At 36.9% G+C, this 22,906-nt stretch overlaps 1 protein-coding gene across 1 annotated transcript in view; it reads left to right on the plus strand.

Annotated features, from left to right (window-relative positions):
• The first annotated feature begins 3,348 nt into the window (after nucleotides 1-3,348).
• LOC146599110 (protocadherin Fat 4-like) overlaps nucleotides 3,349-22,906 on the plus strand; it is a 46,109-nt gene continuing 26,551 nt past the window's right edge. The window contains exons 1-18 of the mRNA XM_085299129.1: nucleotides 3,349-3,418; nucleotides 5,248-5,319; nucleotides 8,150-8,310; nucleotides 9,532-9,576; nucleotides 9,976-10,074; nucleotides 10,417-10,506; nucleotides 12,635-12,745; nucleotides 14,367-14,483; nucleotides 15,498-15,588; nucleotides 15,817-15,929; nucleotides 16,202-16,375; nucleotides 16,853-16,981; nucleotides 17,247-17,402; nucleotides 18,133-18,313; nucleotides 19,305-19,438; nucleotides 20,247-21,191; nucleotides 22,192-22,317; nucleotides 22,452-22,709. Coding sequence (XP_085155255.1) covers nucleotides 3,349-3,418; nucleotides 5,248-5,319; nucleotides 8,150-8,310; nucleotides 9,532-9,576; nucleotides 9,976-10,074; nucleotides 10,417-10,506; nucleotides 12,635-12,745; nucleotides 14,367-14,483; nucleotides 15,498-15,588; nucleotides 15,817-15,929; nucleotides 16,202-16,375; nucleotides 16,853-16,981; nucleotides 17,247-17,402; nucleotides 18,133-18,313; nucleotides 19,305-19,438; nucleotides 20,247-21,191; nucleotides 22,192-22,317; nucleotides 22,452-22,709 — 3,072 coding nt within the window. The remainder of the gene's footprint in view (nucleotides 3,419-5,247; nucleotides 5,320-8,149; nucleotides 8,311-9,531; nucleotides 9,577-9,975; nucleotides 10,075-10,416; nucleotides 10,507-12,634; nucleotides 12,746-14,366; nucleotides 14,484-15,497; nucleotides 15,589-15,816; nucleotides 15,930-16,201; nucleotides 16,376-16,852; nucleotides 16,982-17,246; nucleotides 17,403-18,132; nucleotides 18,314-19,304; nucleotides 19,439-20,246; nucleotides 21,192-22,191; nucleotides 22,318-22,451; nucleotides 22,710-22,906) is intronic.

Below are 22,906 nucleotides of genomic sequence, written 5' to 3' on the forward strand. Positions count from 1 at the left end.
CTGAAATATTTTTAACTTTGCCTTTCATTGCCACAGTGCTGATCATACCACTTAGTGTTAATTGTATGAATAGGATTAGTTTCCATGATTTTGTTTTTAGAAATTTCTATGTGAATGTCCTGCATGAAAGTCCCAGTTGATATACTGGGAAAATTGCAGTGTATATCTCACTGTCACATGTGTTGAACTCATTGCACTGTGGAGCTGTGCCTGTTTGTTCGATGTCTAGAAATCTTGGAAGAACGATCAGAATTTTAAATTCAGCCATAGCAATGTCTGATTWAAAAAAAAAAAAAAAAAAAAAGAGAGAGAAATGTAGACATATAGTTGTTGCTCCAGTAAGTTAACCTTTAAAATGTGATTAGCATGAGCACGTTTGGCATGATTGAGAGGACACCTCTATTTGTAAAAAGAGTACATTTTTAAAAGATCATTTCTTGTTTTTGTTGAGTGTRTGCTGGTATTGTAGTGTGTTGGGCAACTGTTCCTTTGCATCAAATGCTTACTTGAGCAATTACATAAAGCTCCTTGTTTTGCTTTATGCACCTCCCTCCAGTTCTGGGCAGATGTGAAACCTTAAGGTATTACAGGCATCCAAGAGAGCAACATACATACACAAATACTGAAGACATTCCTGCTGCAGCTGTTCTTGGTGAAATCTAATCAGGTGTATGAACTGTATGCTTACGCTCTCAATTCTGGCTGGAAAGTTTCTTTTTCTTAATCAGGAAGTAAGGAAACAGCCATCCATGTTAAGTTTGCCTTACTGCAAGAATAGATTTACTGCTGGGTCCCCCCTGGGTGACATCTGTACCAGCAAATGAAACCAGCCAAAGGCTTTTTTGTGCTTGATGCCAAATAACAGCATAGAAGCTCTGTGTCTGTAAGGTTGATATCTCTTCCTCTCTTCAAGCATCATGATGGTAGAGGTTGATGAGACAATCAACCAGCTTGAAAGCTACAGCAACAGACACAAAGTTAAACGGGACAGTATGGGCTCCTCTAATTTGGGGGAGTCACAAGGACTTTGGATCCTAATTCAGTATGTGGTGCTACCTTTGAAAGTGAGCAGCATCCTCTGGTGGGAAGGATTGTGCACTCCCACACAGCCTTTAATAGATGCCTGACATCTGTCAGTGTGGTGTGGGAGAAGTGCCCACCCTACTGTTTGCCATGATTGTATCTTGCATGCTTAGCAGGCAATGCTGTCCTCAGCTGGCTACTGGGCTGATATGTTCTGGTTACGGGTGTTTTAAGTCCCTCAACTGCCGTGAGTGACTAGCAATTGAAGAAAAGACTAAATTTCCTTGCACCCCCCAGCATATTATCTTTGTTGTTACACAAACACAAATAGCTTTTGTGGCACTACTAACATCTAACTTGAAATGCATACCTAGCCTCATCTTTCCTTTGGCACAGTGTAGGAAACAAATGATCTTCATCTGAACTCTGTTCAAGCTCAGATTCTACTAATGAGACGTTGGTGGCAATGACAGGAAMTGCTATGATGCCTCTCCTTATGTCTGCGCCTGGACTGCTGATCCTTGAACACAATGTCTGAATAGGAAGGAAGAATCCTGCATGGCAGCCTTGGACCAGGACTGTCCCAGCTGTTGCAGCTTGCAAAGAGTAGAAAAGAGCATTGAGTTGCATCTAAACAGCAGTTTTCTTTTCRTGCCTGCTTGCAGGTGACCTTCAACTGAAATTTATTTTTGCACTGGGTTTGCATATATTAGTGGCCTACCTGCTTCAGCTACTCAGTTAGCTGTCCTTTGATGGAGCAATATTTCTGGAGCTGAATCCTTTAAGCTCTTGTACTACTTATCATTGAGACCAGGGCAGCAGCTTCCAGCTTTGTGTGATCCCTCTACTGTAAGGTCCCAGAAACATTAAAGCTGTTTTTCCTTATGGCATTTGGAATATCCAAAAGTAGATCTTCATTCAGTACATTAAAATTCCAACACAGAAATATTTTTGATGGTTAAAAGATTGCACAAAAAACTTTTTGGTAGAAACATCAGCTTCTGTTGGCTCAGGACTGCTCTTACAGTGTAAATACATGTGATGCCATTTGGTGAACATCAGGAAATTTCTCTCACTGAAAAATAGCTCACTTGCTGTCTCATTCACATAGGCCCTCTGTCTCTTTCTCCATATATGTATATATATTTCCCCCCATGAGGCATTTTGTGCCTAGATCTGTCYTCTAGTTTGCTGTATAACCTCACTAAGGCTTGGCTGTCATAGAGGCAGGGAACAACCAGGCAGGGGAGGGAAAATGAGCTGTCTTGGATTGGCTCCAGTAATAATTGACACTGTAATTATGGCTGCGTGTGGCCTTTGTTCAGAAGTGATGGTGTTGATGATTGAATTTCTTTCAATGTTTTTTAACCCTTCTGCTAGAGCGGCTCCCACATTTCCATTTGGATTATACAAGGCTAAGAAACTGCGATAATAATTGGTTTTTGTTGTTATATGCAACATTTTCTTCTGCATTTTCACTCGAACTATAGCAATTATGTTTGTATCCATGGTGACGAAACAAGTGCTAGCACAAATATGGAAGGACCTTGGTCTGGCAGCCATTTCCTTACTGCATGATCAGTTGTCTCTCTGAATTAAAGGTATATTTATCTCAAAACAATTGAAACAAATTGTATGGTCAGCTGAATCATTTGTAGTCTTTGAAAGTATCCTGAAAGCTTTTAGYGTTCCTTTTTGGAGGAAACCTCATTGAAGTAAATGTTTTAACTGCCTGCTACACCTTTTCTCAACAAATAGTTTCTGTGACATACAAAGCRTATTTCAGATATGTATTTTATATATACTATTTTCCCAATAGGAATTCTATATCTCTTCCTTGTCAGACAGAGTTGTGAGGAAATACTCCAGCATTATTTTGATATAAAAAGGTGCTAATTGTTTTATCAGATGATAGCCTGTTTAGTTTTCTTTCATGGGGAATATGTAGGTTTCTCTTGTATGGGTCAGGATATTTTGCACCTACTAAATCTGTTATTTGTTTTCATCTCTGTATTGATTATTAAAGTAAAAGTAACTGTTACTTGTACTGGAATACGAAAAGTGTGATTTCCTTGTTGGCTTATTTTTATTGCCCAAAGGGACTTTGATCTCAGAGACTGGAATTGAGAAGGCTGGAAGTGTGTTATATATTTTGCGTCTTTCCCTCAAAGTCTCCATATGGTCTTCTGATTTGTTCTCACTCAAGAATTCCTCAAGGTATTATTAGGAAATTTATGATATGCCAGATGATTCCTTACAAATACTGTGTATGATAAATGATCATCTGTGCTTGCCTTCAGTAGGATATTTTTTCCTGCAGTGCTCATGGCACTTCCTAGATCTCTTTTTTTTGCTTTAATCGGTTGGGTTATACTCATCTGCTTCGATGCACAGGGTAAGTAGTTTCATTTTTATAAAGGTCTGAGGGTCTACTCTTGTTCCTGAAATAGAACAAAATTAAATTCATATAAAACCTAATCCTAGAGGTTTAAGGCACATTTATTTGCTAAATGGTGGAATAACTTCTCAGTGATAGAAAACAATCTTCACAGTGCCCATGGAAGTGGTCTGGATTTCAGGGGCTCAGTGATCCCAAGTCGAAAACCACTGTTCTTGTATGTACACAGAGTTTTAACAAGTTCTCTTTGAACTTTTAGGTTTTGTTGTCTTGTATCCGCAGCAGCCATTAAATAAGACTGGTAGGCTGACGCTGAGTATGAGGATGTATGGTTACAAAGTTGAGATCAGTTGACTTCCCTGATGCTGGTATTCTGTTAAGTTAGATTCTGGTAGTTATCATTGTTATATCTGGTATTTGTTGTACTGAAAGGACTTTAAAAATCCTTTTCTGTGTTCTGAGGACAGGACATTCAGTGAGAACTGCACCATCCACTAGCTGAATCTGGGAAGGGGGAACAGTATCTGGGTGCATAAACTTGAGGTCTTARCATAATTTAGTTCTTCAGGCTTTCTAAGGAAATGTCGCAACAGTGAAAATGCTCAAATGTCTTTCCCTTGTTTCTGATGGCTCCAGAGAATAATCAAGAATGGCTAAGGGAGAAGAGTTATTCCTCATAAAATAGCAACAAGAGATTTTATTTAATTATTGAATATTTCCTTTATTCAAGTATGCCATAATATTTCAAGCAATTCCAAGCCTCCAGCTCTCTGAACTATTTCATTAGAAACAGAACCCTGCTCTCCAAAATAAACTTTTCGATACTGAGAGCTGGAGGTTGATAATTATTCCCACATCACCAACTGCTGACTGTAGAAGTATTCTCTAGTTTTTTGTTCAGTTGCTTGTTTACAAATCTGCTCTCTTCTTTATGGGAGTGGTGCAAATGTGAAAGCATTTCCCTATCCAGGCAAATAGCCTGCCACTTCACTTTCTAATTGTCAATTTGAACATACGGTGAAAATGGCAAGGGAGAAGAGTGGAGACGCTCAAAAATTCTGGTCAGGGAAGAAGGAAAACATCTGATGCGATTTCTGTGTGTCTAGTTTGCAGATCTAGAAAAGAGCTTATTCCTTAGTATTATAAAGGGAAAGTATAGMAGTCACTGAGGAACAATAATCCACTTACAAAAGTCACTTTTCAGAATAAAAACTACACTTTAAAACTACTGATGGCTATAAAAAAAAATGAAGGGGATTAAGTTTCAGGTAAATCAGCCAATATCTCTTTTCCCTGAGCTCTTTGATCCTTGCTGAAATTTCAGGGGTAAATAGCTTTGTGCATACAGATTGCTCAAGAGTAGAAAACATTTGCAAGGCCATGGTACAAATGTAGTTTCGTTGATGATTTTCACAGTGGAATTCACAATGTTTCAGCAGGGAACAAATGAACGGTGATTCATTCTCATTAGGCAATAAAGCTGTAATTTTGCTCTGGTCAAGGTGCAAAGAAGGACAATTCTGTCACTAGACATTTTCTTACCGTTTTTGATAGCTGCTTTTTTGAGTTGCTGAGTCCTTCACTGTGTAATTTTTGAGCAGGGATTGATTGGTATCAACACACTACAGTTTACTTACTCCAACTAATATTTCTGTATTGCTTTCACCACTGAAAATTATGCCAAGGAACCACCATGATAAATGTCTTAAATTAATTTTAATTAGTGTATATATCTGCTTCATATAACATAGTATCTTGTACCTTGTACTAGTTCTAAGAATACTCCATCTATGTTGTTTTTACATTATTTTTCCTTTTCTTTTTAGAAACCACAAATATAAACTGTGACACAATACCCAACCCACTCATGCTGTCATCCTTTTTGGATGAATATACAGGTAAAATCATCATTCTATCCTAGAATTATCTGATTTGATCCCCAGTGTGCATATTATTTTAATGCTTCATATAATCTATGTATTTTATAGTAAATCTGTGTTATTAATTAATTTACAATAGTCTTCATGGCTGGATGCAGCAGTTGTCAAGATGAATACTGCTCCCCACCACTAAATTTGTGCTTGTTGAAAGGTGAACRTTGAGATGAAATTGAGTCTCTAATATGCTGAGACACAGCAGGCAAAGGTAAAGGAACAGGTACAGGTACAGTTTACAGTCCACCTTGTCCAATGAGCCTGCAAGAGCTCATCTCTTCTTTCCTTCCCTACGTCAGAAAGAACCACTGCCCCACAGCCCTGCTCTGCTCCTGGAGTCTCTGCTTCAGMCTGGAGCCTTTCTGATAGCCTTTTTTTCCATCTTGTTTGGGACAGTAGGTGGAGCAGATGGGGTGCAGAAGGACAGGCAGGCTTGCAATCCTGGGAATTACAGGATCCATGCTGGCTACCCCCTGTGTTTGCATTTTCTGCTCCAGCTTTCCTTGTTAGTGCAACTCTTTCTGTTGTGTTCTTATATAATCGGTGCCACTTAGAAGGGTTAATTTTAATTTTACCCCCACATTTTCTACATTTCCTTAGCCTGGATGATAAAGTATGGCTGTCTTGGAAACAAAATCCTATACTATGGGGGACTGCAGCACCTTGCAGTGCAGAAGAGAGTAGATTGTGCTTCCCCCCCACACCCTTTGATGTTTACACTGCAAATGCAGAACAAAGAATAATATCCTTCTCTCTTCCCACCACTAACCACAGAGGTTAGTGTTGCTAGCTAAAGCATAGAGTTGTCGTTTGTGTCTACACAGTCTTTGAGCAGCAGCCTTGCAGTTTGGATTTGACTTGCCTAACAGAACTGCATAGCAATGTCACAAGGCAAAGGCTAGATTGTGGCCAGAGTATATCCTCCAGGATATGTGGGAGATCCTGGGGATCTCATGAAAGTGTGCACCAGGCCTGTGCAGGTTATATATACACAGGCAGTCTTCACTGCTTCCGACTTTCCTCAAGATGCAGAAAACAGGTATGACACAAGGCACTGATTTTTCCCAGCCACTGTAGAAGCAGTTCCTTTGACAGTATGAAGGTGTAGCTGCTACATCTGACTTGCAAGAGGAGAGAAAGGAAAACAATCTYCTTTCACTCCGACTACATTTAATTTTTAAGAGGCTAGCAAGAAGTTTAGCGCTTCATGCATCATACGTGTGTGTGTATGTGCTGACATAGCTACGATGAACGAGCAAAAGGGATTCCTGTACAAGTGTCTTTGGTTTGTACCCCCACACCTCCTTCTTGTTAGACTGTAACTCTCACTCCCCTAGACAGGGTGCTGTTCACAGGGCATCTGCTTCCTATTTCCTGTTTGTGTGTGTCCCACTCTGGATGGAGGGTTTGACAGTGTATCAGGAAGTTGAGATGGATTTTTTTTCCCCAGGAACAAATTCTTCCAACAGTCTCAATAATGCACGTAACAGTGTGATATCTCACAGCACTCTGCCCCTGAGATACAGCGCAATTGCTTCTTCTGTGCTTACTGGTTTCTGACTGGACTTTTAATCCTTGGACGCAATCAGTAATCCACTATCTTTGGGCTGCTACCTGAAAGCAYTCCAGACACTCCCTGCTGTTAGAAGACAAGGCTCCCTTCCTTGAGAAATTTAGAGATCGAGACCATAAGTCTGCACTAGAGACTGGAGATKGGGCTATTACAAAAAGGGGTTATTAGACTGCAATAGTAATGATAGAGTATAAAAATGGTGGAGTAAGTAGGAAACTTAACTAGCAAGTTTCCTAAAGACCACCAGAAATATWTGAGATCAGGAAACATTTTGGAGAGAGAGGGATTTGCAATCCAGATAACATGTTCCATGAAAAGATGCATATTATTTTATAAACACATATCTCTTGATAAATATAACAAGATTACTTTAAACAATTGAATCAAACTGCTACTAATACTGCACTGGAGAGTTTAAAGAACACATTTCAAACCCCTTTCAAATACAGATCTGGTGTTTAACCAAACAAGCAAGGCAGTTTAGTARGAGTCATGGTAATTACAAATAATAACAAGTTCTAATTTTCAAGACAATAATTCCTAAATGCATAGCTGTAGAAAATTGTGTATAAGTTGATTAAAATATTTCAATATTTAATCTTTCAGTGTTCTGTTCATATAGGAACAATTAAAGCATAGCACATATACTTGACATTCTGTACCAAAATCACAATTTAACAACAAATGATAGGTTGGGGATTTGCAGTACAAGCCTGAATAYAGATTTGCACTGAATTCTTTTTCCTTGGTAGAGGCAACCAGGAGATATAAAAAGCCCTTACAGGTGGAAAATATTGAAACACATCCCATGCAGCCATGACTAGCAGCTCACTGACTTTGATTACACTCCCTGAAAAGGAAGGCATGTCTGTGTGGAACAAATGACAGGCGTGGGGTCTARATGTGAAAATGAGTTTTGCAATGTGAACCCATCTCCAGGAAGTGATGGAAATTTAAGTGGAGATTATGCCAAGTTTTTTAATCCTGAGCATGATATCATGGAGGGTGAATGTATTGAAAAAGTGGTTCTYCACGGCTTTAAAAATGTAACAGTACACTTCTGTACAACACTTAAAGGGACTTATATTAATATCTCATTGATAGCTGAAAWTGCCAAACTGATACATTATTTGTACTGCAATCTAGTCAATACATTTGAAATGAACCAATGTATTTCTTTTCCATAAAGCAATCTAACTTTTATTACATTTTTTCTTACAGGTGATATAGAATGGATTACAAATATCCCACCCAATGTAATTTTGACATTAGAAGAATATTTGTTCCCTGAACACTTACCATATGTGGAGCTACTATATAATTCTGGATATAATAATGCAACAGTGAGGACTCGTAAGCCTTTGGATGTTGATTCTATTGAGGTATTGTTTTCACTACATGTTAATCCTAGATATAAAGGTCTTTTTGACAGGTGACAAGAAGCCGCGCTAAGGCATAGATTTTAAGTGTTCGTTCTCCTATGATGTACATTGGTATTCCAAAAAAGCAGCTCATCAGAAAGTGCAGTGTAGATTTCAGTATCTGTCTCTCAGTAATATCTGTGTTAAATGTCTTTGATCTCCTATAACTGCACACTTATCTGGGATCTTAGAAGCAAGATGTTTCTTTCCTAAACATACATTGTCACTTGTAATAAAAGTTATAAATACTCAGTTAAGATAGGTGTTACTTATATTGAAACTCATATCTCAGTAACATCTGAATAATTTCATCAGGATGAGATTGATCAGATATAACTTGGTAGAAGGTGATTCTTTATYGTGTGTACATTCAAAGCGTTTAACTGTATGCATGAATAGGTCTACTGGCCTCTGTTGGTGAATACATGAAAGGAATCAAATGTAGATCCTTCTTCCTAGCCATGCTTGCTCTGAAGGACTACTAAGAGTCTATAAAACAATAGTAATATGTTTTTCATCACTGGAATTGTCTCTGAAAATGCAGATGGTGTGGTTCTGCTGAGTAAGTGGAGACCATTTTTGATAGACTTTTTCAGAAAAGCACCTACTTGACAGAACTGCACTGTACATATTTTTAAAAAAGAGTGTTATAATCAAAGCTTATGCTTGATGAAAGGGTTTACATTTGCATTTCTCATGGATATTTTCCAAATGGGTTAAAACCTTTTCTCGCCAATTTTATGATACTGCTTAAGCTTCTTACTCATATTGTTCTCCCATTTCCTGTCAATTTGCTATCAGTGAGAATAGGTAGGTGCATGGATGGTGGGATCTGAATGGGTAGATACCAGCCATTAATGAACAGCAGCAAATTAAAAATGATGTTTGATCATCTATAATGGATTTGCTCTATAGTATAAGAGAATGTATTTTGGTACAACATACTGAAATCACAAAATTAGCTAAAGTATGCTTCTGTTACTGAATCAGATGAACAATTCATTGTCAATTGGGAATGGCATGCCTGAGGATTCAGGTACCAGAAGTTGTTCTGGAACATTTTGCTTTTTATATGCTGACAATAAACATTCATTGACAATCATATTAGGAATTCATAGATAATACAAGAATATAAAATAAATGTTTACATTCATTATTTATTTCCTTACTTGTTTATTTTAGAGTGACCATCTCTTTTATGCTGTTGTTTGCCAAAGGATTGGAATGGTAAGTAAAAGGCATATATTATCAAATGTATTTTTTCTTCTAAGGAAGTTTAATGCAAATTATTATTTTCTAAAATACCTTTTTATATAAAAGATATGACATAGTGAGTTACTGAGTGTTTTACAGAAAAGATGCCAAGTGGAACAAGAGTTGTTGTTTTCAGAAAACCTACGGTAAATTAAAARTAAAAAGTTAATTTCAAGTATTTTCACAAGCTTTCTACTCCATTACAAAAAATTATAATTTGACTCTCATCACAGAGTATCATATGATGAGTGTTTAGAACAAAAGGAGTCTCTCTTTGAAGGTCTTATTCTATACGACGAAATTAAACATTAGCCATAGGTTGCCACCTCACTGCTTTCATTTCTAATGTATTTTTTTGTTTCTTTTATGAAGGCTGACAAGATACAGAATGCGCGTGATTTAATCTTACAGGACATAAATGACAATTCTCCAGAATTTCTACAAACTTACTACAACACTTCAGTATCAGAGGTGAGATATGGCAAATGTTGATATTTTTAAATGTGAAATTTATTACTTTCTGGAGCCAAAATGTGTACCGTTCTAATGTAACCACTCAGATATAACATGATTACATGCATGCTTGTGTGACTTTTCTAAATCTTAGCATGGTGTGGAAAAGAGAGGCTGGACTGCGTGCACAGCCAGAGGCATGGGGTGCAGAAGGAATGCACCCTTCAGCTATCTGACTTCAAATGGAAATTGAAAGTAATTTGTGCATGCTAGGGACATGGCATAGTTTTTCTGCCGATAGTAAGGAGGAAAGCCAAAGGGTTTTGTGATGGAGCATTTGATGATGTTTATTTTCTCTAGGTATCTGAAGTAAATTTCGTGGTTATAAAAGTGGAAGCTCAGGATAAAGATCTGTCACCTACCTTCAACCTCATTAGTTACAGTCTTTGGGTGAGTACTTTTTGTTTGTCAGGGACTGTGAACACCAGGGTACCTTTCATACCTAAGTACAGACTGGAACCTGATCTGCAGTGTGATATTTTGCACTTTACAGCTATTGTTACAAATCTGCAAAATGCTAGCATCRGAAGGATCATGCTGCTTTATGGAGAATGTAATGAGACCAAAGAATGACTATAAYGTATCTTACAGATTCTCTCTTCCGGGTGTGTTACTGAGGATCACGTTTTCTATCCCTTGCTGATCCACAGCTAATTTATCAGCTCCTGGTGCAAAAAAGAACTAAAACAGTGTGGGCCACAATAGCTTATATCACAGGACCAGCCTAACGTGCAGTGAGCCCTGAATCTGTTTCTTAACATTTGTGAAATGTTCTGTGGCACTCTCTAGCTGAGGCTAAGGAACACAGTGAACCTTTTTAAAAGCAGAAGTAAAATTGTGTCCTCTATTTTTAAAGTTTGTGCCACAAAGTTTTGCTGTTGATCCCTAGTCCTGATAATGTGTATATTTATGGCACTTGAAGTAAGATTATTGCAACTGACTTTAGATATCTGCAGTGCAGACGTCCACAACTGAGCTAGCTATCTCAGCTCCTTTTATAGTCGGTGGAGTGAAGCTGATACCGTTCATCTGATCTGGTTTAGTTATCAACCACAGGATGAGATGAACCACATAGAAGGACCTGTTTCCCTCYGTTTGCACACTGTAGATTGGTACTACTTTTATGGTCCTATGTGGTAGGCTYGTAAGTGATAACATCAAGCCTGCTATTAACAAGATACACTTCTAGGTGTTTCCCAGAASAGTAGGGTCTGATCAAAAATATACATTTTTAAAAGAAATTTGTGATCAYAGGGTTTTATAGAAATTTCAGGGAATTTGTAGCTAGTCTGGTAATGTTTAAGTACACAAAGACTGATACTCATCTGATGAAAACTGAAATCTGTGGAACTACATCAATTTGTGCTACCTGAATATCTTTTTCAAGCCACCTAGGTCTATTTATTTTAATCTGTTTCAATCCTTACCACTAGAAATGTGAGAGAAGAAAGCACTGCGGAAGCTCAGAGTTTTTATGATTTTCCATGTTGTTGCAGAAAAGGGAGAAGAAAAGTGTGTTGCCATGTAGATTTTAGTTTTCAGGTGGAGACTACCTAATACATAATTAGTTGTGCAGTTTTGTTCTGAAAATATGAAAATAATAAAGCATGAAATCTTTCCGTATTCAAACATAATGTTCCACATATATTTTGTCAGTAACCTGGGAACTTTTAAAGAAAGAATGTGTTGGTTTCTGGATAAGCAAAAGATTGTGATGTTGGCATTGCCACGCCTTGCCTTGCCTTGCTTTCCCTTGCCTTGCCTTGCCTTGCTTTCCCTTGCCTTGCCTAGGAAGTGCAGTTTTAGTAGGTAGTAGCTCTCTCCAGCCAACATGGACATCTGACCACCAGTCTGCAAACACAACCTCGCCCTGCTAGAGAGTTTTGGTTGCTGCTTACTAGCAGATGAGTCCCTAAGCTCTGTTCTCCATGTCTGAATTCCTCATCACTTTAACCTCTAATGTTTACTGTTTCTGATCTATTGTTTGCAGCATGACCAAGAGCTGATACATGTCTTTCTGAAACTTGCCAGTTGGTAGTGTTTCAGTGTWTGAAATGCTACTACTTCAGGGCCATAATTTAGGAAGTGGGGGCCTAATTCTCTTCTTGTTACAGTCAAGAGCAGATTTCCTACTTAATCCGTGGATTTAGATCAAGACAGAAGTGTTATCATTGTACAAAAATGGAAAGATGAATACCGCTGTACAATAGAGAGGGTGTTCTGTGTTCCTGGGGAAGAAAAGTTAAAATTTTTAGTTAGTCCTGCTGGCAGATTGAGGAATTCTTAAGTTGTACCTCTAGAGAGTCTTCTGTTGGGTTTATTTGACTATTTTTTTTCCTTCTCAGATATACAATCTAGAGGCACTGATGGGACAGACACTAGAATCTGGTGAAGAGGATCAACATTTTCCATTGTAGTGGTCCTTTGTGAATAACAGTCCAATAATAAAGATATCAAGAGAAAAGAAAATGCATTTCATAATTAATTATATAAAATATGTTATTGATTTATTTAACAGGGTCCAAACTCTGATTACTTTTATATAAGGGAAGGAGATGGGAACGTCATGGTGAAAAAACCTTTGGATTATAACAAGATCAACTTTTTCAATTTAACAGTGCAAGCAAAGGTATGGTATAAATATATATGTACATATATAGAACAAAGCACTTCCTCTGACAGGGAGATAAGAAAGCCCTATTGACACAGAACAGAAATCCTTCCAGTTCAGTTTCCTGTCTCTGACACACAGTACTATTGAATTAAAAGACGAGCTAGTTCTACAGTGATCCTTCCTTTAACATAATATCCCAGTTTCCAGCAGTCTACAACTTGGAGAGTTCCCAAGACAAAAGTTCTGTCTGCATCCTTTGTGTTTGATTGTTCATGATGGGACTTTAATGAACTTATTAATTATCTGCTGGACCAATTTATGCTTTGGCACATGATGTCGTTGTTACCAGTTAAAAAGGTACTTCAATTTATTTGTTTAGAGCAGTTTCTTAGACTCACAGGTTTGCTAATTTTTCCTAAAACTTCAGGTGTCGCTTGGTCTAGGTCTGCTCAGTATTGGCGAAGATATAATGCTGGTGGTCTCCACTTCTATTTCAGACAGTGCATTCCTTCTATTGCAGGACACATCCTTCCACTTCTATGTCACAGCACTTGACAAACATGAATATAAGGAGTAACACATTCTGCCTCCTTTGTGATTGTTAAATCTCCCTGTGACATAATTTTTGTTTTGTTTTGTTTTGTTTTGTTTTGTTTTGTTTTTTTGTAAATAGGAAAGATAAAGCTATATGGTCAATGGACTGCATATGCACAATAACTCATGGGAGTGCTTTCTTTATGTATGCCAGTGTGAGTAAGAATGCTACAGTCTGGATCTGAGAGATTGAACTGAATGACTCAACAAATTTCCTACTTCAGTTGTTTTGGCAGTGTCAGGAATAACATCCAGATTTTCCTGAGTCTCACTTACGCACTTAATTCTGTTTGGCAATGCCTTCTTTAAAATTTCTTTACATTCTTGCAGTCAACATTAGCATTGACTATTTCTAGTCCAAAACCAGACTGAACATGTTAGCACATACATTTGTTAATATATTAAAAAGTTTGACTATTGATATCTAAGTAAGTTTCAACTTGATTCTCTTTTCCACAATGCTGGCTTATACTGCAAACAAAAAAAGCATGTTCTTAATGTTTGAACCAAATGTTTGAGTCTCCCTTCAAATATTAGCATGAATTTCTTTCTATGTGCATTAAGTATGTATGTAATGCATATTTTTCTTCGCTATTCTGTCGTGTATTCACCTAAGCACTCTGGTGGATCTAACTTATTCTATTTTTGCTGCAGCTAACCAACTACAGTCTTTTTGTGCATCTGTTTTTGGATGTGAATATGTATTTGCCTTTGATGCTTTTTGGAACTAAAAATAAATCCCTTTGTCATGTTTATTTGTGGTGCCTGGCAGATAGTATAGCTATGTACTGCTATTACACTCTGCATGCTACTTTCTAACATTTGCATGATATAAAATAAATACCTTAGAACAACTGTACTTTGATAGTATTATTCCTAAAATTGAATTTCTAGTAATGGAAAAATCTGGTAAGGTCAGATTTTCAAATTAAGACTTTTTAGATGCTACAAAGCACAAGTAATTATATTCTGCCATATTTTCCACTGAAAATGGCTCTTTTATTACAGTGTTTCTTATTTTCTTCTTTTTCTTGGGATCTAGGAAAGATTTGGAATCAACAGTGGTAATGCATCGTTACTAATTAATGTACGGGATTATGACACACTGAACCCGTATTTCAGTCAATCAGTGTACAATGGAACAATCAGTGAAAACCAGGTAAAAGCATTTCACTGAATGCTACAAATGTAAATAGCTTATTCTTGTCCACTATGTTTACTCTCAAGGAATCTTTCTCATTGAGCAACTTAAGATGGATTAATGGAGGGCTGCTTGTTTTGAGCTAATTAGTGAAGTTTATAGTTCTTAACTATAGATTTCCAAATACAAGGTAAATAGGCCACTTATATGAAGTATAAAGCTTTCTGCCATGGAAACACAAATTCTTCTACCACTCGAGAGAAAAAAAGAAAACACTGACTAGGAGTTGTAACAGGATTTTTACTGTAAACTTGGAGGGGTAGCTGTCTCTGCTTATCAGTCCTGGAGTAACCGCCCTGTCTCATTTTCAAACCAGTGTAATTTCTTCATAATTCACTACAATCAAGTAGGCAAAATAAAAATCTCAGCTGTAAACTGTTATTTACATGTTATTGTAATATTCTTTCTACACAGGGGCAGGAAATGCGATATAATTTCTGGGTGGAATATATTTAACTATGATTTCTGTATGTATTGAAAAAAAACTCTCAGACTAGCATTACCAGAGTAATCTGCTCAAATTARAATAGTTCATTATCTTCTTTATCATTACCTTCACATTAACATATGTTAAACTACAAGTGCAGTTGGTGTCATACCTTTAGTATTCTTCTTGTTAGAAGTTAATCTTTAATTGTCCAAGAGGAATCTTTTTAGATTTTTTTTTTTTTAAGAGCTGTAGTTTAGAACTGCATATTGTTTACCAGGAGGGGAATAGAACTGAGGTTTTCCATATTCTTAATATTAAGTTCCATCAGTGACTACTGCCATGTAGTCTGTTGTTTATTAAAGTGAACATAGAATATCTGTAAAATATTTTATTCATTATTTTCCTCTGTAAAACCATTATGGCAAGAGAAATTTTTCTGGATCCCAGTAATTAAGCATATATTTCTTATTTCTTCAATCATAATTGTAATTTGTAAGTTAATGTGTATATTTTTAAATTAATGAATTATGTATGTTTTCCAGATTGGTTCTCTGGCTATTCTCCCAGAGAAGATATTAGCTAAAGATGGAGACAAAGGTATAAATGAAAAAGTATTTTACAGCATCAAACTAGGTAAGACCCTTTGTTTTCAAGCTGTTACTTATGATGTCAGTGTTACTGAAGAGAATTGTAACAAAGTGCAGTGTACAGTCGGACAATGTCCTAGCTCCATACATCTTCGCTACACTACTGCTTTGAAAGTTGAATCAGCTTAGTTTCAGTGATTATAGAAGGGCCTAACTATCTCAGAAATRTGTAGATATTCTTAACCTCCTCCAAATGTGTTCTGTTGCTTTTCAGTGAACCCTCCAGCCTACAGCAACACTTTTTCAATCGATACAGACAGTGGAGTACTGAAAGTAAATACTGCAGTTGACAGAGAAGAATGTCCGTATCTTCTTGTTGGCATTGAGGTAGTGATAATTTTGCAGCTCATTGTGTYAATATCAAGTCTGAATTTCATCAACTGTTGTTAGAATATATGTTAGTGTTAATAATATTCATGATAATTTTTGTCATGGTAATGGTATGGGGCCATTGCTATCAACATTCCATTATGCAGGTCATTTAAAACAAGAATAAAGAAAAATTTACTTTAACAAATGTGTGTAGTTTTGTCATATCATTGTACTGAGATGGAATGGCTCAGGATATGTAATTTACAGTTATAAACTCTGTTTTCTAGGCGGCTCAGCAAGACAATAACCTTAAAACAGCTGATGCAGTAGTGCTGGTTACTATTGAAGATGTGAATGACAATTCTCCCGTATTGTCACAATCAAGTTACAATGTCTCAATTCTAGAAAACTTCCCAGATGGGATGGAAGTTCTTCAAATAACAGCTATTGACAAAGATGAGGTGAAATGATAATATCATTATGATTGCTAAAAATATTACACTTTTGAAATAAATGATAAAATGAATCTTAGGTATAGGTATAGTAAACAGTATAGTATAGTAAGTAGTATTATGTGCTATATACCTATACTAAACAGTTATAGGTATAGTAAATAGTACTATAGTTTTTTTTTCTGATTATCTCAATGTCATTAACTAAAATACACTGAATTTCACTTCTTTGAGGGGGTGGATACAGCAGGATCCAGTTTTGTGGAAAAGTGCAGGAGTGTAAAATGGACACAAAGCTGTGAGTGGCCCTCAGCCTAAGTTATACGTTTCTCCTGTGTTGCTTGCTCTTCTCCCTTTCTGTGGAAWCAAAATCTTAATTAAACTGGAAGGTTTAATGTTTTCCACCTGAAAATTTARAAGAAAATAGCCTAAGTGACTAGCTCAGTGACTGTCTTATCTAATAACAAATATTATTACTGTTTGCAGGGAGGCTTCCAGGGAACATTTGTTCTCACTCCAGCTGACAGTCCTTTCCAGCTAAGTGAAGCTGGGATCCTAACTGTGAAGAACTCCACACTCTTAGACAGGGAGAAAATGTCATCTATTCACCTACAGGTATGAAAAATAAGCCTACTCCTTTCCAAAAGTGGGTAGGGATAAACAGATGATATCTAATCCATCCTGGAAAGAGGCWGACCAGATTCTTATTTTCAGTGATATAGATTAGGAGCAACTTGAAGAATCAAATCCAGAGCTATCTGGAAGAAAATACTTCTAAAGTTATGCTTTTTACTCAGCTTGTAAAAATATTCTAAGCTTCTTTCTGTTTATAGAACATACGTTTGAACAAAATTGTTATTTTGCTGCATCATTTTTAAAGGTTGCTGCTAGAGACCATTTGCCACCTTACTATGAGGTGCAGTCTGCAATCAATRTACTGTTGCTGGATGAAAATGACAACACCCCCACCTTTATAGACACACCATATCAACGAGAGATTTTCATCAACATGACTGCAGGAATGTCCATTCTTCAGGTACTAGAAGTACTAAGTGAATCTGACATTTTTGTGTGAATTGAATGTATACCTGAGTCCTTGCTTAGTCCCTTCAGTTTGTGTAGTGATTATACAATTGTAAAGATTTTTGAAAGACTACTGAAGCAATGTAGGTGATTTTTAGATAAAGTATATTTTTCATAATATAAAAAACCAGTTCACCAAATAAACCAGGAAACTAAGACAAAAATGGCTTCATGAGCTTATCTGAGACATACAGAGAGTCACTATCARAACTCCTACCCAGAGACAGTGAGTTAATGGCCCCTGCTGTAATTTCTTGAATAATCTACCTCTGGATTAGACGATTTCCATTAGAACTACTATGAAACAAGCCTTCAGAGGCAAAACCTTGGTGCATCAGATAACAAACATTCTAACTTAGATTTAACCTAGGAATGATACAGGAAATAGAGAGTCAGTCAGTTAAAGGTATARTAAAAAACTGCCATGGCTGTATTTGGCTGTTTTTTACAAAAAATGCCAGGCTTATTATTGCTATATTATTTTATATATACCTATATGTATGTGTGTGTAATTTAYTATAAAAAAATTAAAAGGAACACACAAATTTTTAATTATCTACTACCTGAATAATTTTCTGTGCAGAGTGCAGAGGAATAAGCTTGATKTGTTTTGCTTGATAAGCTTGATTGTTTTGCTTGATAACAGCACAAGAAACAGAAATAAAGTTATTTTTTCTCTCCAGGTTGCTGCTGATGATCCAGATGATGGTATAAATGGAGAGATAAGGTTTATCTTATCAGGTGGCAATGAAGATGGATACTTTGAATTGAATACATCCACAGGACAAATCAGTTTAAAAACAGTTATCTCATTAGGAGTCAACCAACTTAAGAACTTTGTCTTGTGGATTACAGCTACTGATGGTAAGACAAGATTTTAGTACGGGTCAACAAAACTATCCCCTTTGTATGTTTTGTTTTATTTTGTTTTGTTTTGTTTTTTACTTAAAGGAACACTGTCAAAATAAACAGGCTCCATATTTCATTTTAAAAATACCATATATGTTTATCTGCTCTCATTTATTGAAGGCGAGAACACTGCTGTCTCATTCATTCAAAGCAGTAATTACATCTCTGATAAAGCTCCACTCCTTGCTGATACTGCTATGTCAAATCTAAAGTTTTCTAATTTTCCACCATCCTTTAACTTAATTATTGACTGATGCTGCACAGRGTAGAATACCCAGATTCAGGTGCACCTGCAGGAATAATTCAGTCATCATGCAGTACTGGAGCAGGGAGTAAAATGAARGTAAAAATGATGAGCAACTTGGTCTGTGCTTGCAAATCCATGACAGTATGGAAYGACTAAAATGGAGATGCCAAAGCCATTTTTAGGATGACCAGCATAAATATTGTTTCCTTTAATATTATTTCCTTTAAGAAAGTTTCTTTGCTTGTTTTAAAAGAGCAACAGACAGCTCAGTRAACATTCATGATCTGAAAAAGGACAGAGATAAATGTAACCTGAAAATGGTACCGCATTCCTGGTAGTATGACCATCCAAAATGTTTTCCAGTGTTCTGATTTTTCCCTATCTAATTTGCTCAGTATGAGGTCTGTGTCTCTAAGTCAAGGCCTTGTGGATAAAATGGGTACTGAGTACCTATAGTTACAAAAGAGATGCACTAGCCTCTCCTTTGGCTGTCTACTGTGCCAGATAGATGGTGTGTTCTTCATGTTCATGCAGATGTGTAACACCCAGCACATGAAACTCTTGTCCTCGTTAGGACCTCCCAGCAGTACCAAAACAGTGGCAGTAAGGATAATAAAATATCAGTACCAGTGGAAAAGTATAAATTTTAGGCAGAAGGTATTTTGTGGGTGCTGAAAGATTGTTTTCTTTTGCTTACAGGTGGGATAATTCCAAGAAGTTCGTCAGTTCCTGTACACATCTTTGCAGTTGGAGATTCCAAACCTCAGTTTATTCASAAAGTGTATAATGCATCTGTGAAAGAAGAGCTGGCCAGCCGTGTTGAAGTAGCAAGAGTAAGTACAACTTCACTCTATCATTTGTATAGGACATGACAACTATAAGGAAGCCTGTAAAAGAAGCACTCTAAATGTTTATATCCCGCTAAGTAGAATATGGATAACTAGATGTTGTGTTTTCCTTTCGGTATACTAAGCTCTACCTACATTGCATCCTGTCATGCTACTTGGATGAAGCCTATCACCCACTGAGCTCTCTCTCTCATTGCATCCTGTCATGCTACTTGGATGAAGCCTATCACCCACTGAGCTCTCTCTCTCTCTATTGCAAACCTTTAAAAGCATCTGCTACTGTTTAACTTTGAAACAGCATCTGCTACTGTTTAACACAGAAACATAGAACTGCTTGAGAAAGTGAACTTTCATGCTTAGCTCTTTGATGACATTTGTTGCTCTTTGTTGACATTCCCCAAAGCCTATAGGGGCCCAAACCCTAGGACAGACAATATTATGAGTTGATAACCAACTCATCTATTGGTTATAAATCTAAAATTCTGAGTTATTTATTGATTGCCTTAGTTAATTTTTTTCACTTTATTTGTAAAGATAGGCAGAATTAAAGGCTGAAGTACAGTCTGTTATTTTTATTATGTATTATACATATTTACATTTCTGTATTAGTGATGTTCCAATAAGAGGTAGTCCTCTCAATCTGTGATTTTATATATATTGTGGCTTAATTCTCACTACTTTTAATGAGTAAAATGATGAGTAAAGTGAGTTGGAACAYAGTTAAACTATGATTGTTTTTTAGGCAGTGGATCACTGGCTTGAATTTGTTTACAATATGCTATGTCTTACACAGGTAGAATTTGAGTCTTTAAATCCCCATATACCAGTTGCAYTTAAAGTACTAACAGAATCAGCTACATTTGATATTGATGTCAATGGAATCATCTGGACAAAAACCAAACTGGACTATGAGTCCCAGAATAATTACACGCTAAATATTTCCTTGTCAGATGGAAAGGCTACTGACTATGCTACCGTGTTTATCAGAGTTACTGATGTCAATGACAACAGTCCTATGTTTGGTGTAGCCAACACTAYCATTAATATTCCGGAGAATGTGCCAGTTGGAACTACTGTTATCAACATGTCGGCTACAGATGCGGATGAGGGCTTTAATGGATTTGTGGTTTATGCTCTGAAAGGTGGAGAGGGAAAAGCAGATATTGACTCATCAGGATTAATTTTGCTGGAAAAGGAACTGGACAGAGAAACACAAGAATTTTATAATTTAACTGTTATTGCCAGTGACCAAGGTCAACCCGTGCTCTCTACAGCTCTCAATTTGACAGTCATTGTTGATGATGTGAATGACAATCCTCCAGTCTTCAGATCAAGTAGACATGAAGTGAGTGTCTTTGAAGATGAAGTGCTTGGGAGGACACTACTGACAGTGTCTGCTACRGATTTGGATGCTGGGGCCAACGCTCTGGTGAAGTACAGAATTGTCAGCCAACGCCCTTCAACATCCTTGCCTGTGTTTCTTGTCAATCTGACCACAGGCCAGCTCAGCCTGAGCCAGCAACTGGATTATGAAACCATAAAGCAATTTGAAGTAGAAGTGGAGGCATCAGATGGAGGGCAGCCAAGTCTCAGCACTACCACACTTGTTGTTCTCCTTGTACTAGACGTCAACGATAATCCACCAGAATTTAATCAGGCAGTTTATGATGTATTTGTTTTTGAAAACACACAAAAAGGTAGTCCTATCTACACATTCAGTATTACTGACAAGGATGAGGTAGGTACTAAATTAATCTTGTCTTATTTATCAAGATGGCATGGTTTCCTCCATCAACTTAATCTATAAAAAAGCATAGTAGTAGGCAGGCAAAGGAAGATTTTTAAATGCGTGGCAATAAATACATTTTGGGTCACAGAAGCTTGATTCTAGGATATCAGCAATGAAACCTCCTTTACCTAAGGATTTAAGACTAAATTGCATTTTTTTTCCCAGTGACCATCTACAAAATAGTTACCTGGTTATATCAGGAAAGCTAGAGAAAGAGAAATATATATGTAATCCAGGGCAGAGAAAGTTGTGTGTTTGTATGCACATGCATRTGGGATGAATACATGTATGTCACATCAGATAGATTTTTTAAAAGCTTTATGTTATTGCTTATTATGTCARAATGATTAACACTCTTAATACAGTTTAGTACTTTGCTTCTGTCTGAGAATATTTGATACTGTATTCCTGTAATGCAATAAACCTGCCCATCATATCAGCTTAATCAGGGTGAAAGAAATTGTAAAGCTGATATAGTTTCTTTTTCTTTAATAGAAAATGAAACAATTTCACTCTGTTTTACACAAATTTGTTTCTTTTTCCCCTTATCTTATAGAGGAATGTTATATGTAGTCATGGTAGTGAGGAGCTGCTTTAGAGAAAGAGATTTCTGTTTTACTATAATATTCTTACTCATGTCAGTTTTAAAGAGGTATAAAGGCTTGTCCCAGGTCACACTGCACCGAGCTGTGCATTGCTGCTCTCCACATCATGGGGAGATGGCTCAGAGACTTTTGGGGAAAGAACATACCCCAGTTTTTGTTTGCCTAAGAAGTCCAATATTCTCATACCTCAGCTTGGAAGGCTTCATTTGTCCAATCTTGCAAAACACTTGTGCTTCAAGAATGAAAAGTCCTATAGGAACATCAGGTCTGAATATAGTAAGCTTGTTTTTTTAATCTTAAATATTCATCATCTTAATTGTAAATAAACTGTGTTTTCTTTTTAGGCTGGCTTTTCTCAGGGACACTTTGTTCATAACAGTACTTTGTTTGCTGTGGATATCCCTGGAATACTTTCATTAAGGAATGACACAGACCTGGACAGGGAGACTGCATCTGGATTTACTTTACAAGTAAATTTGGGCTGGATTTGCAGCTCTGGCCCATTTTTACTTTATTCCCCCAACTCCTTTTTGTTATCTTCATTAGCTGGTTGAAATGACAATACAGTCAAGTAATATACCATTTCCATTTCTTGTTTTGGCAGGTGTGGGCAGTTGATGCTGAAACAAATGGGCTTAATTCAAGTGCCTTGTTTCATATCACAGTCCTGGATGTCAATGATAATAACCCTGAGTTTCAGATGCTGCCATACAGTTTTGCAGTCTTGGAGGGAGATTACGTATTGGGCACCCCTGCTGTAGTTGGACATGTAGCTGCTACTGATTTGGATGAGGGAGAGAATGCACGAATTACATATTACTTGTCAGCTGAGGATGGGGATAATCCATATGACATCCAACAGGTAACGGTTTGGATTTGCTGAAAACGATATCTAGATAAAGTTTTTCTCTAAGTTACTTGACAGAATTATTCTCACCAGGTAGAAAGACTAGTCATAACCATTCTAGCCCACATGGAGACAAAAAGAACATTCAGACCYCAGTCTGGAAATGCAGGTTGAGGTCCAAAGGCTAAGTAATATTGGTCAGACATTGCTCT

Source organism: Rhea americana, unplaced genomic scaffold (genome assembly GCF_003343005.1).
Source record: "Rhea americana isolate MKP2758 unplaced genomic scaffold, rheAme1 scaffold_146, whole genome shotgun sequence".
Classification (NCBI taxonomy): domain Eukaryota; kingdom Metazoa; phylum Chordata; class Aves; order Rheiformes; family Rheidae; genus Rhea; species Rhea americana.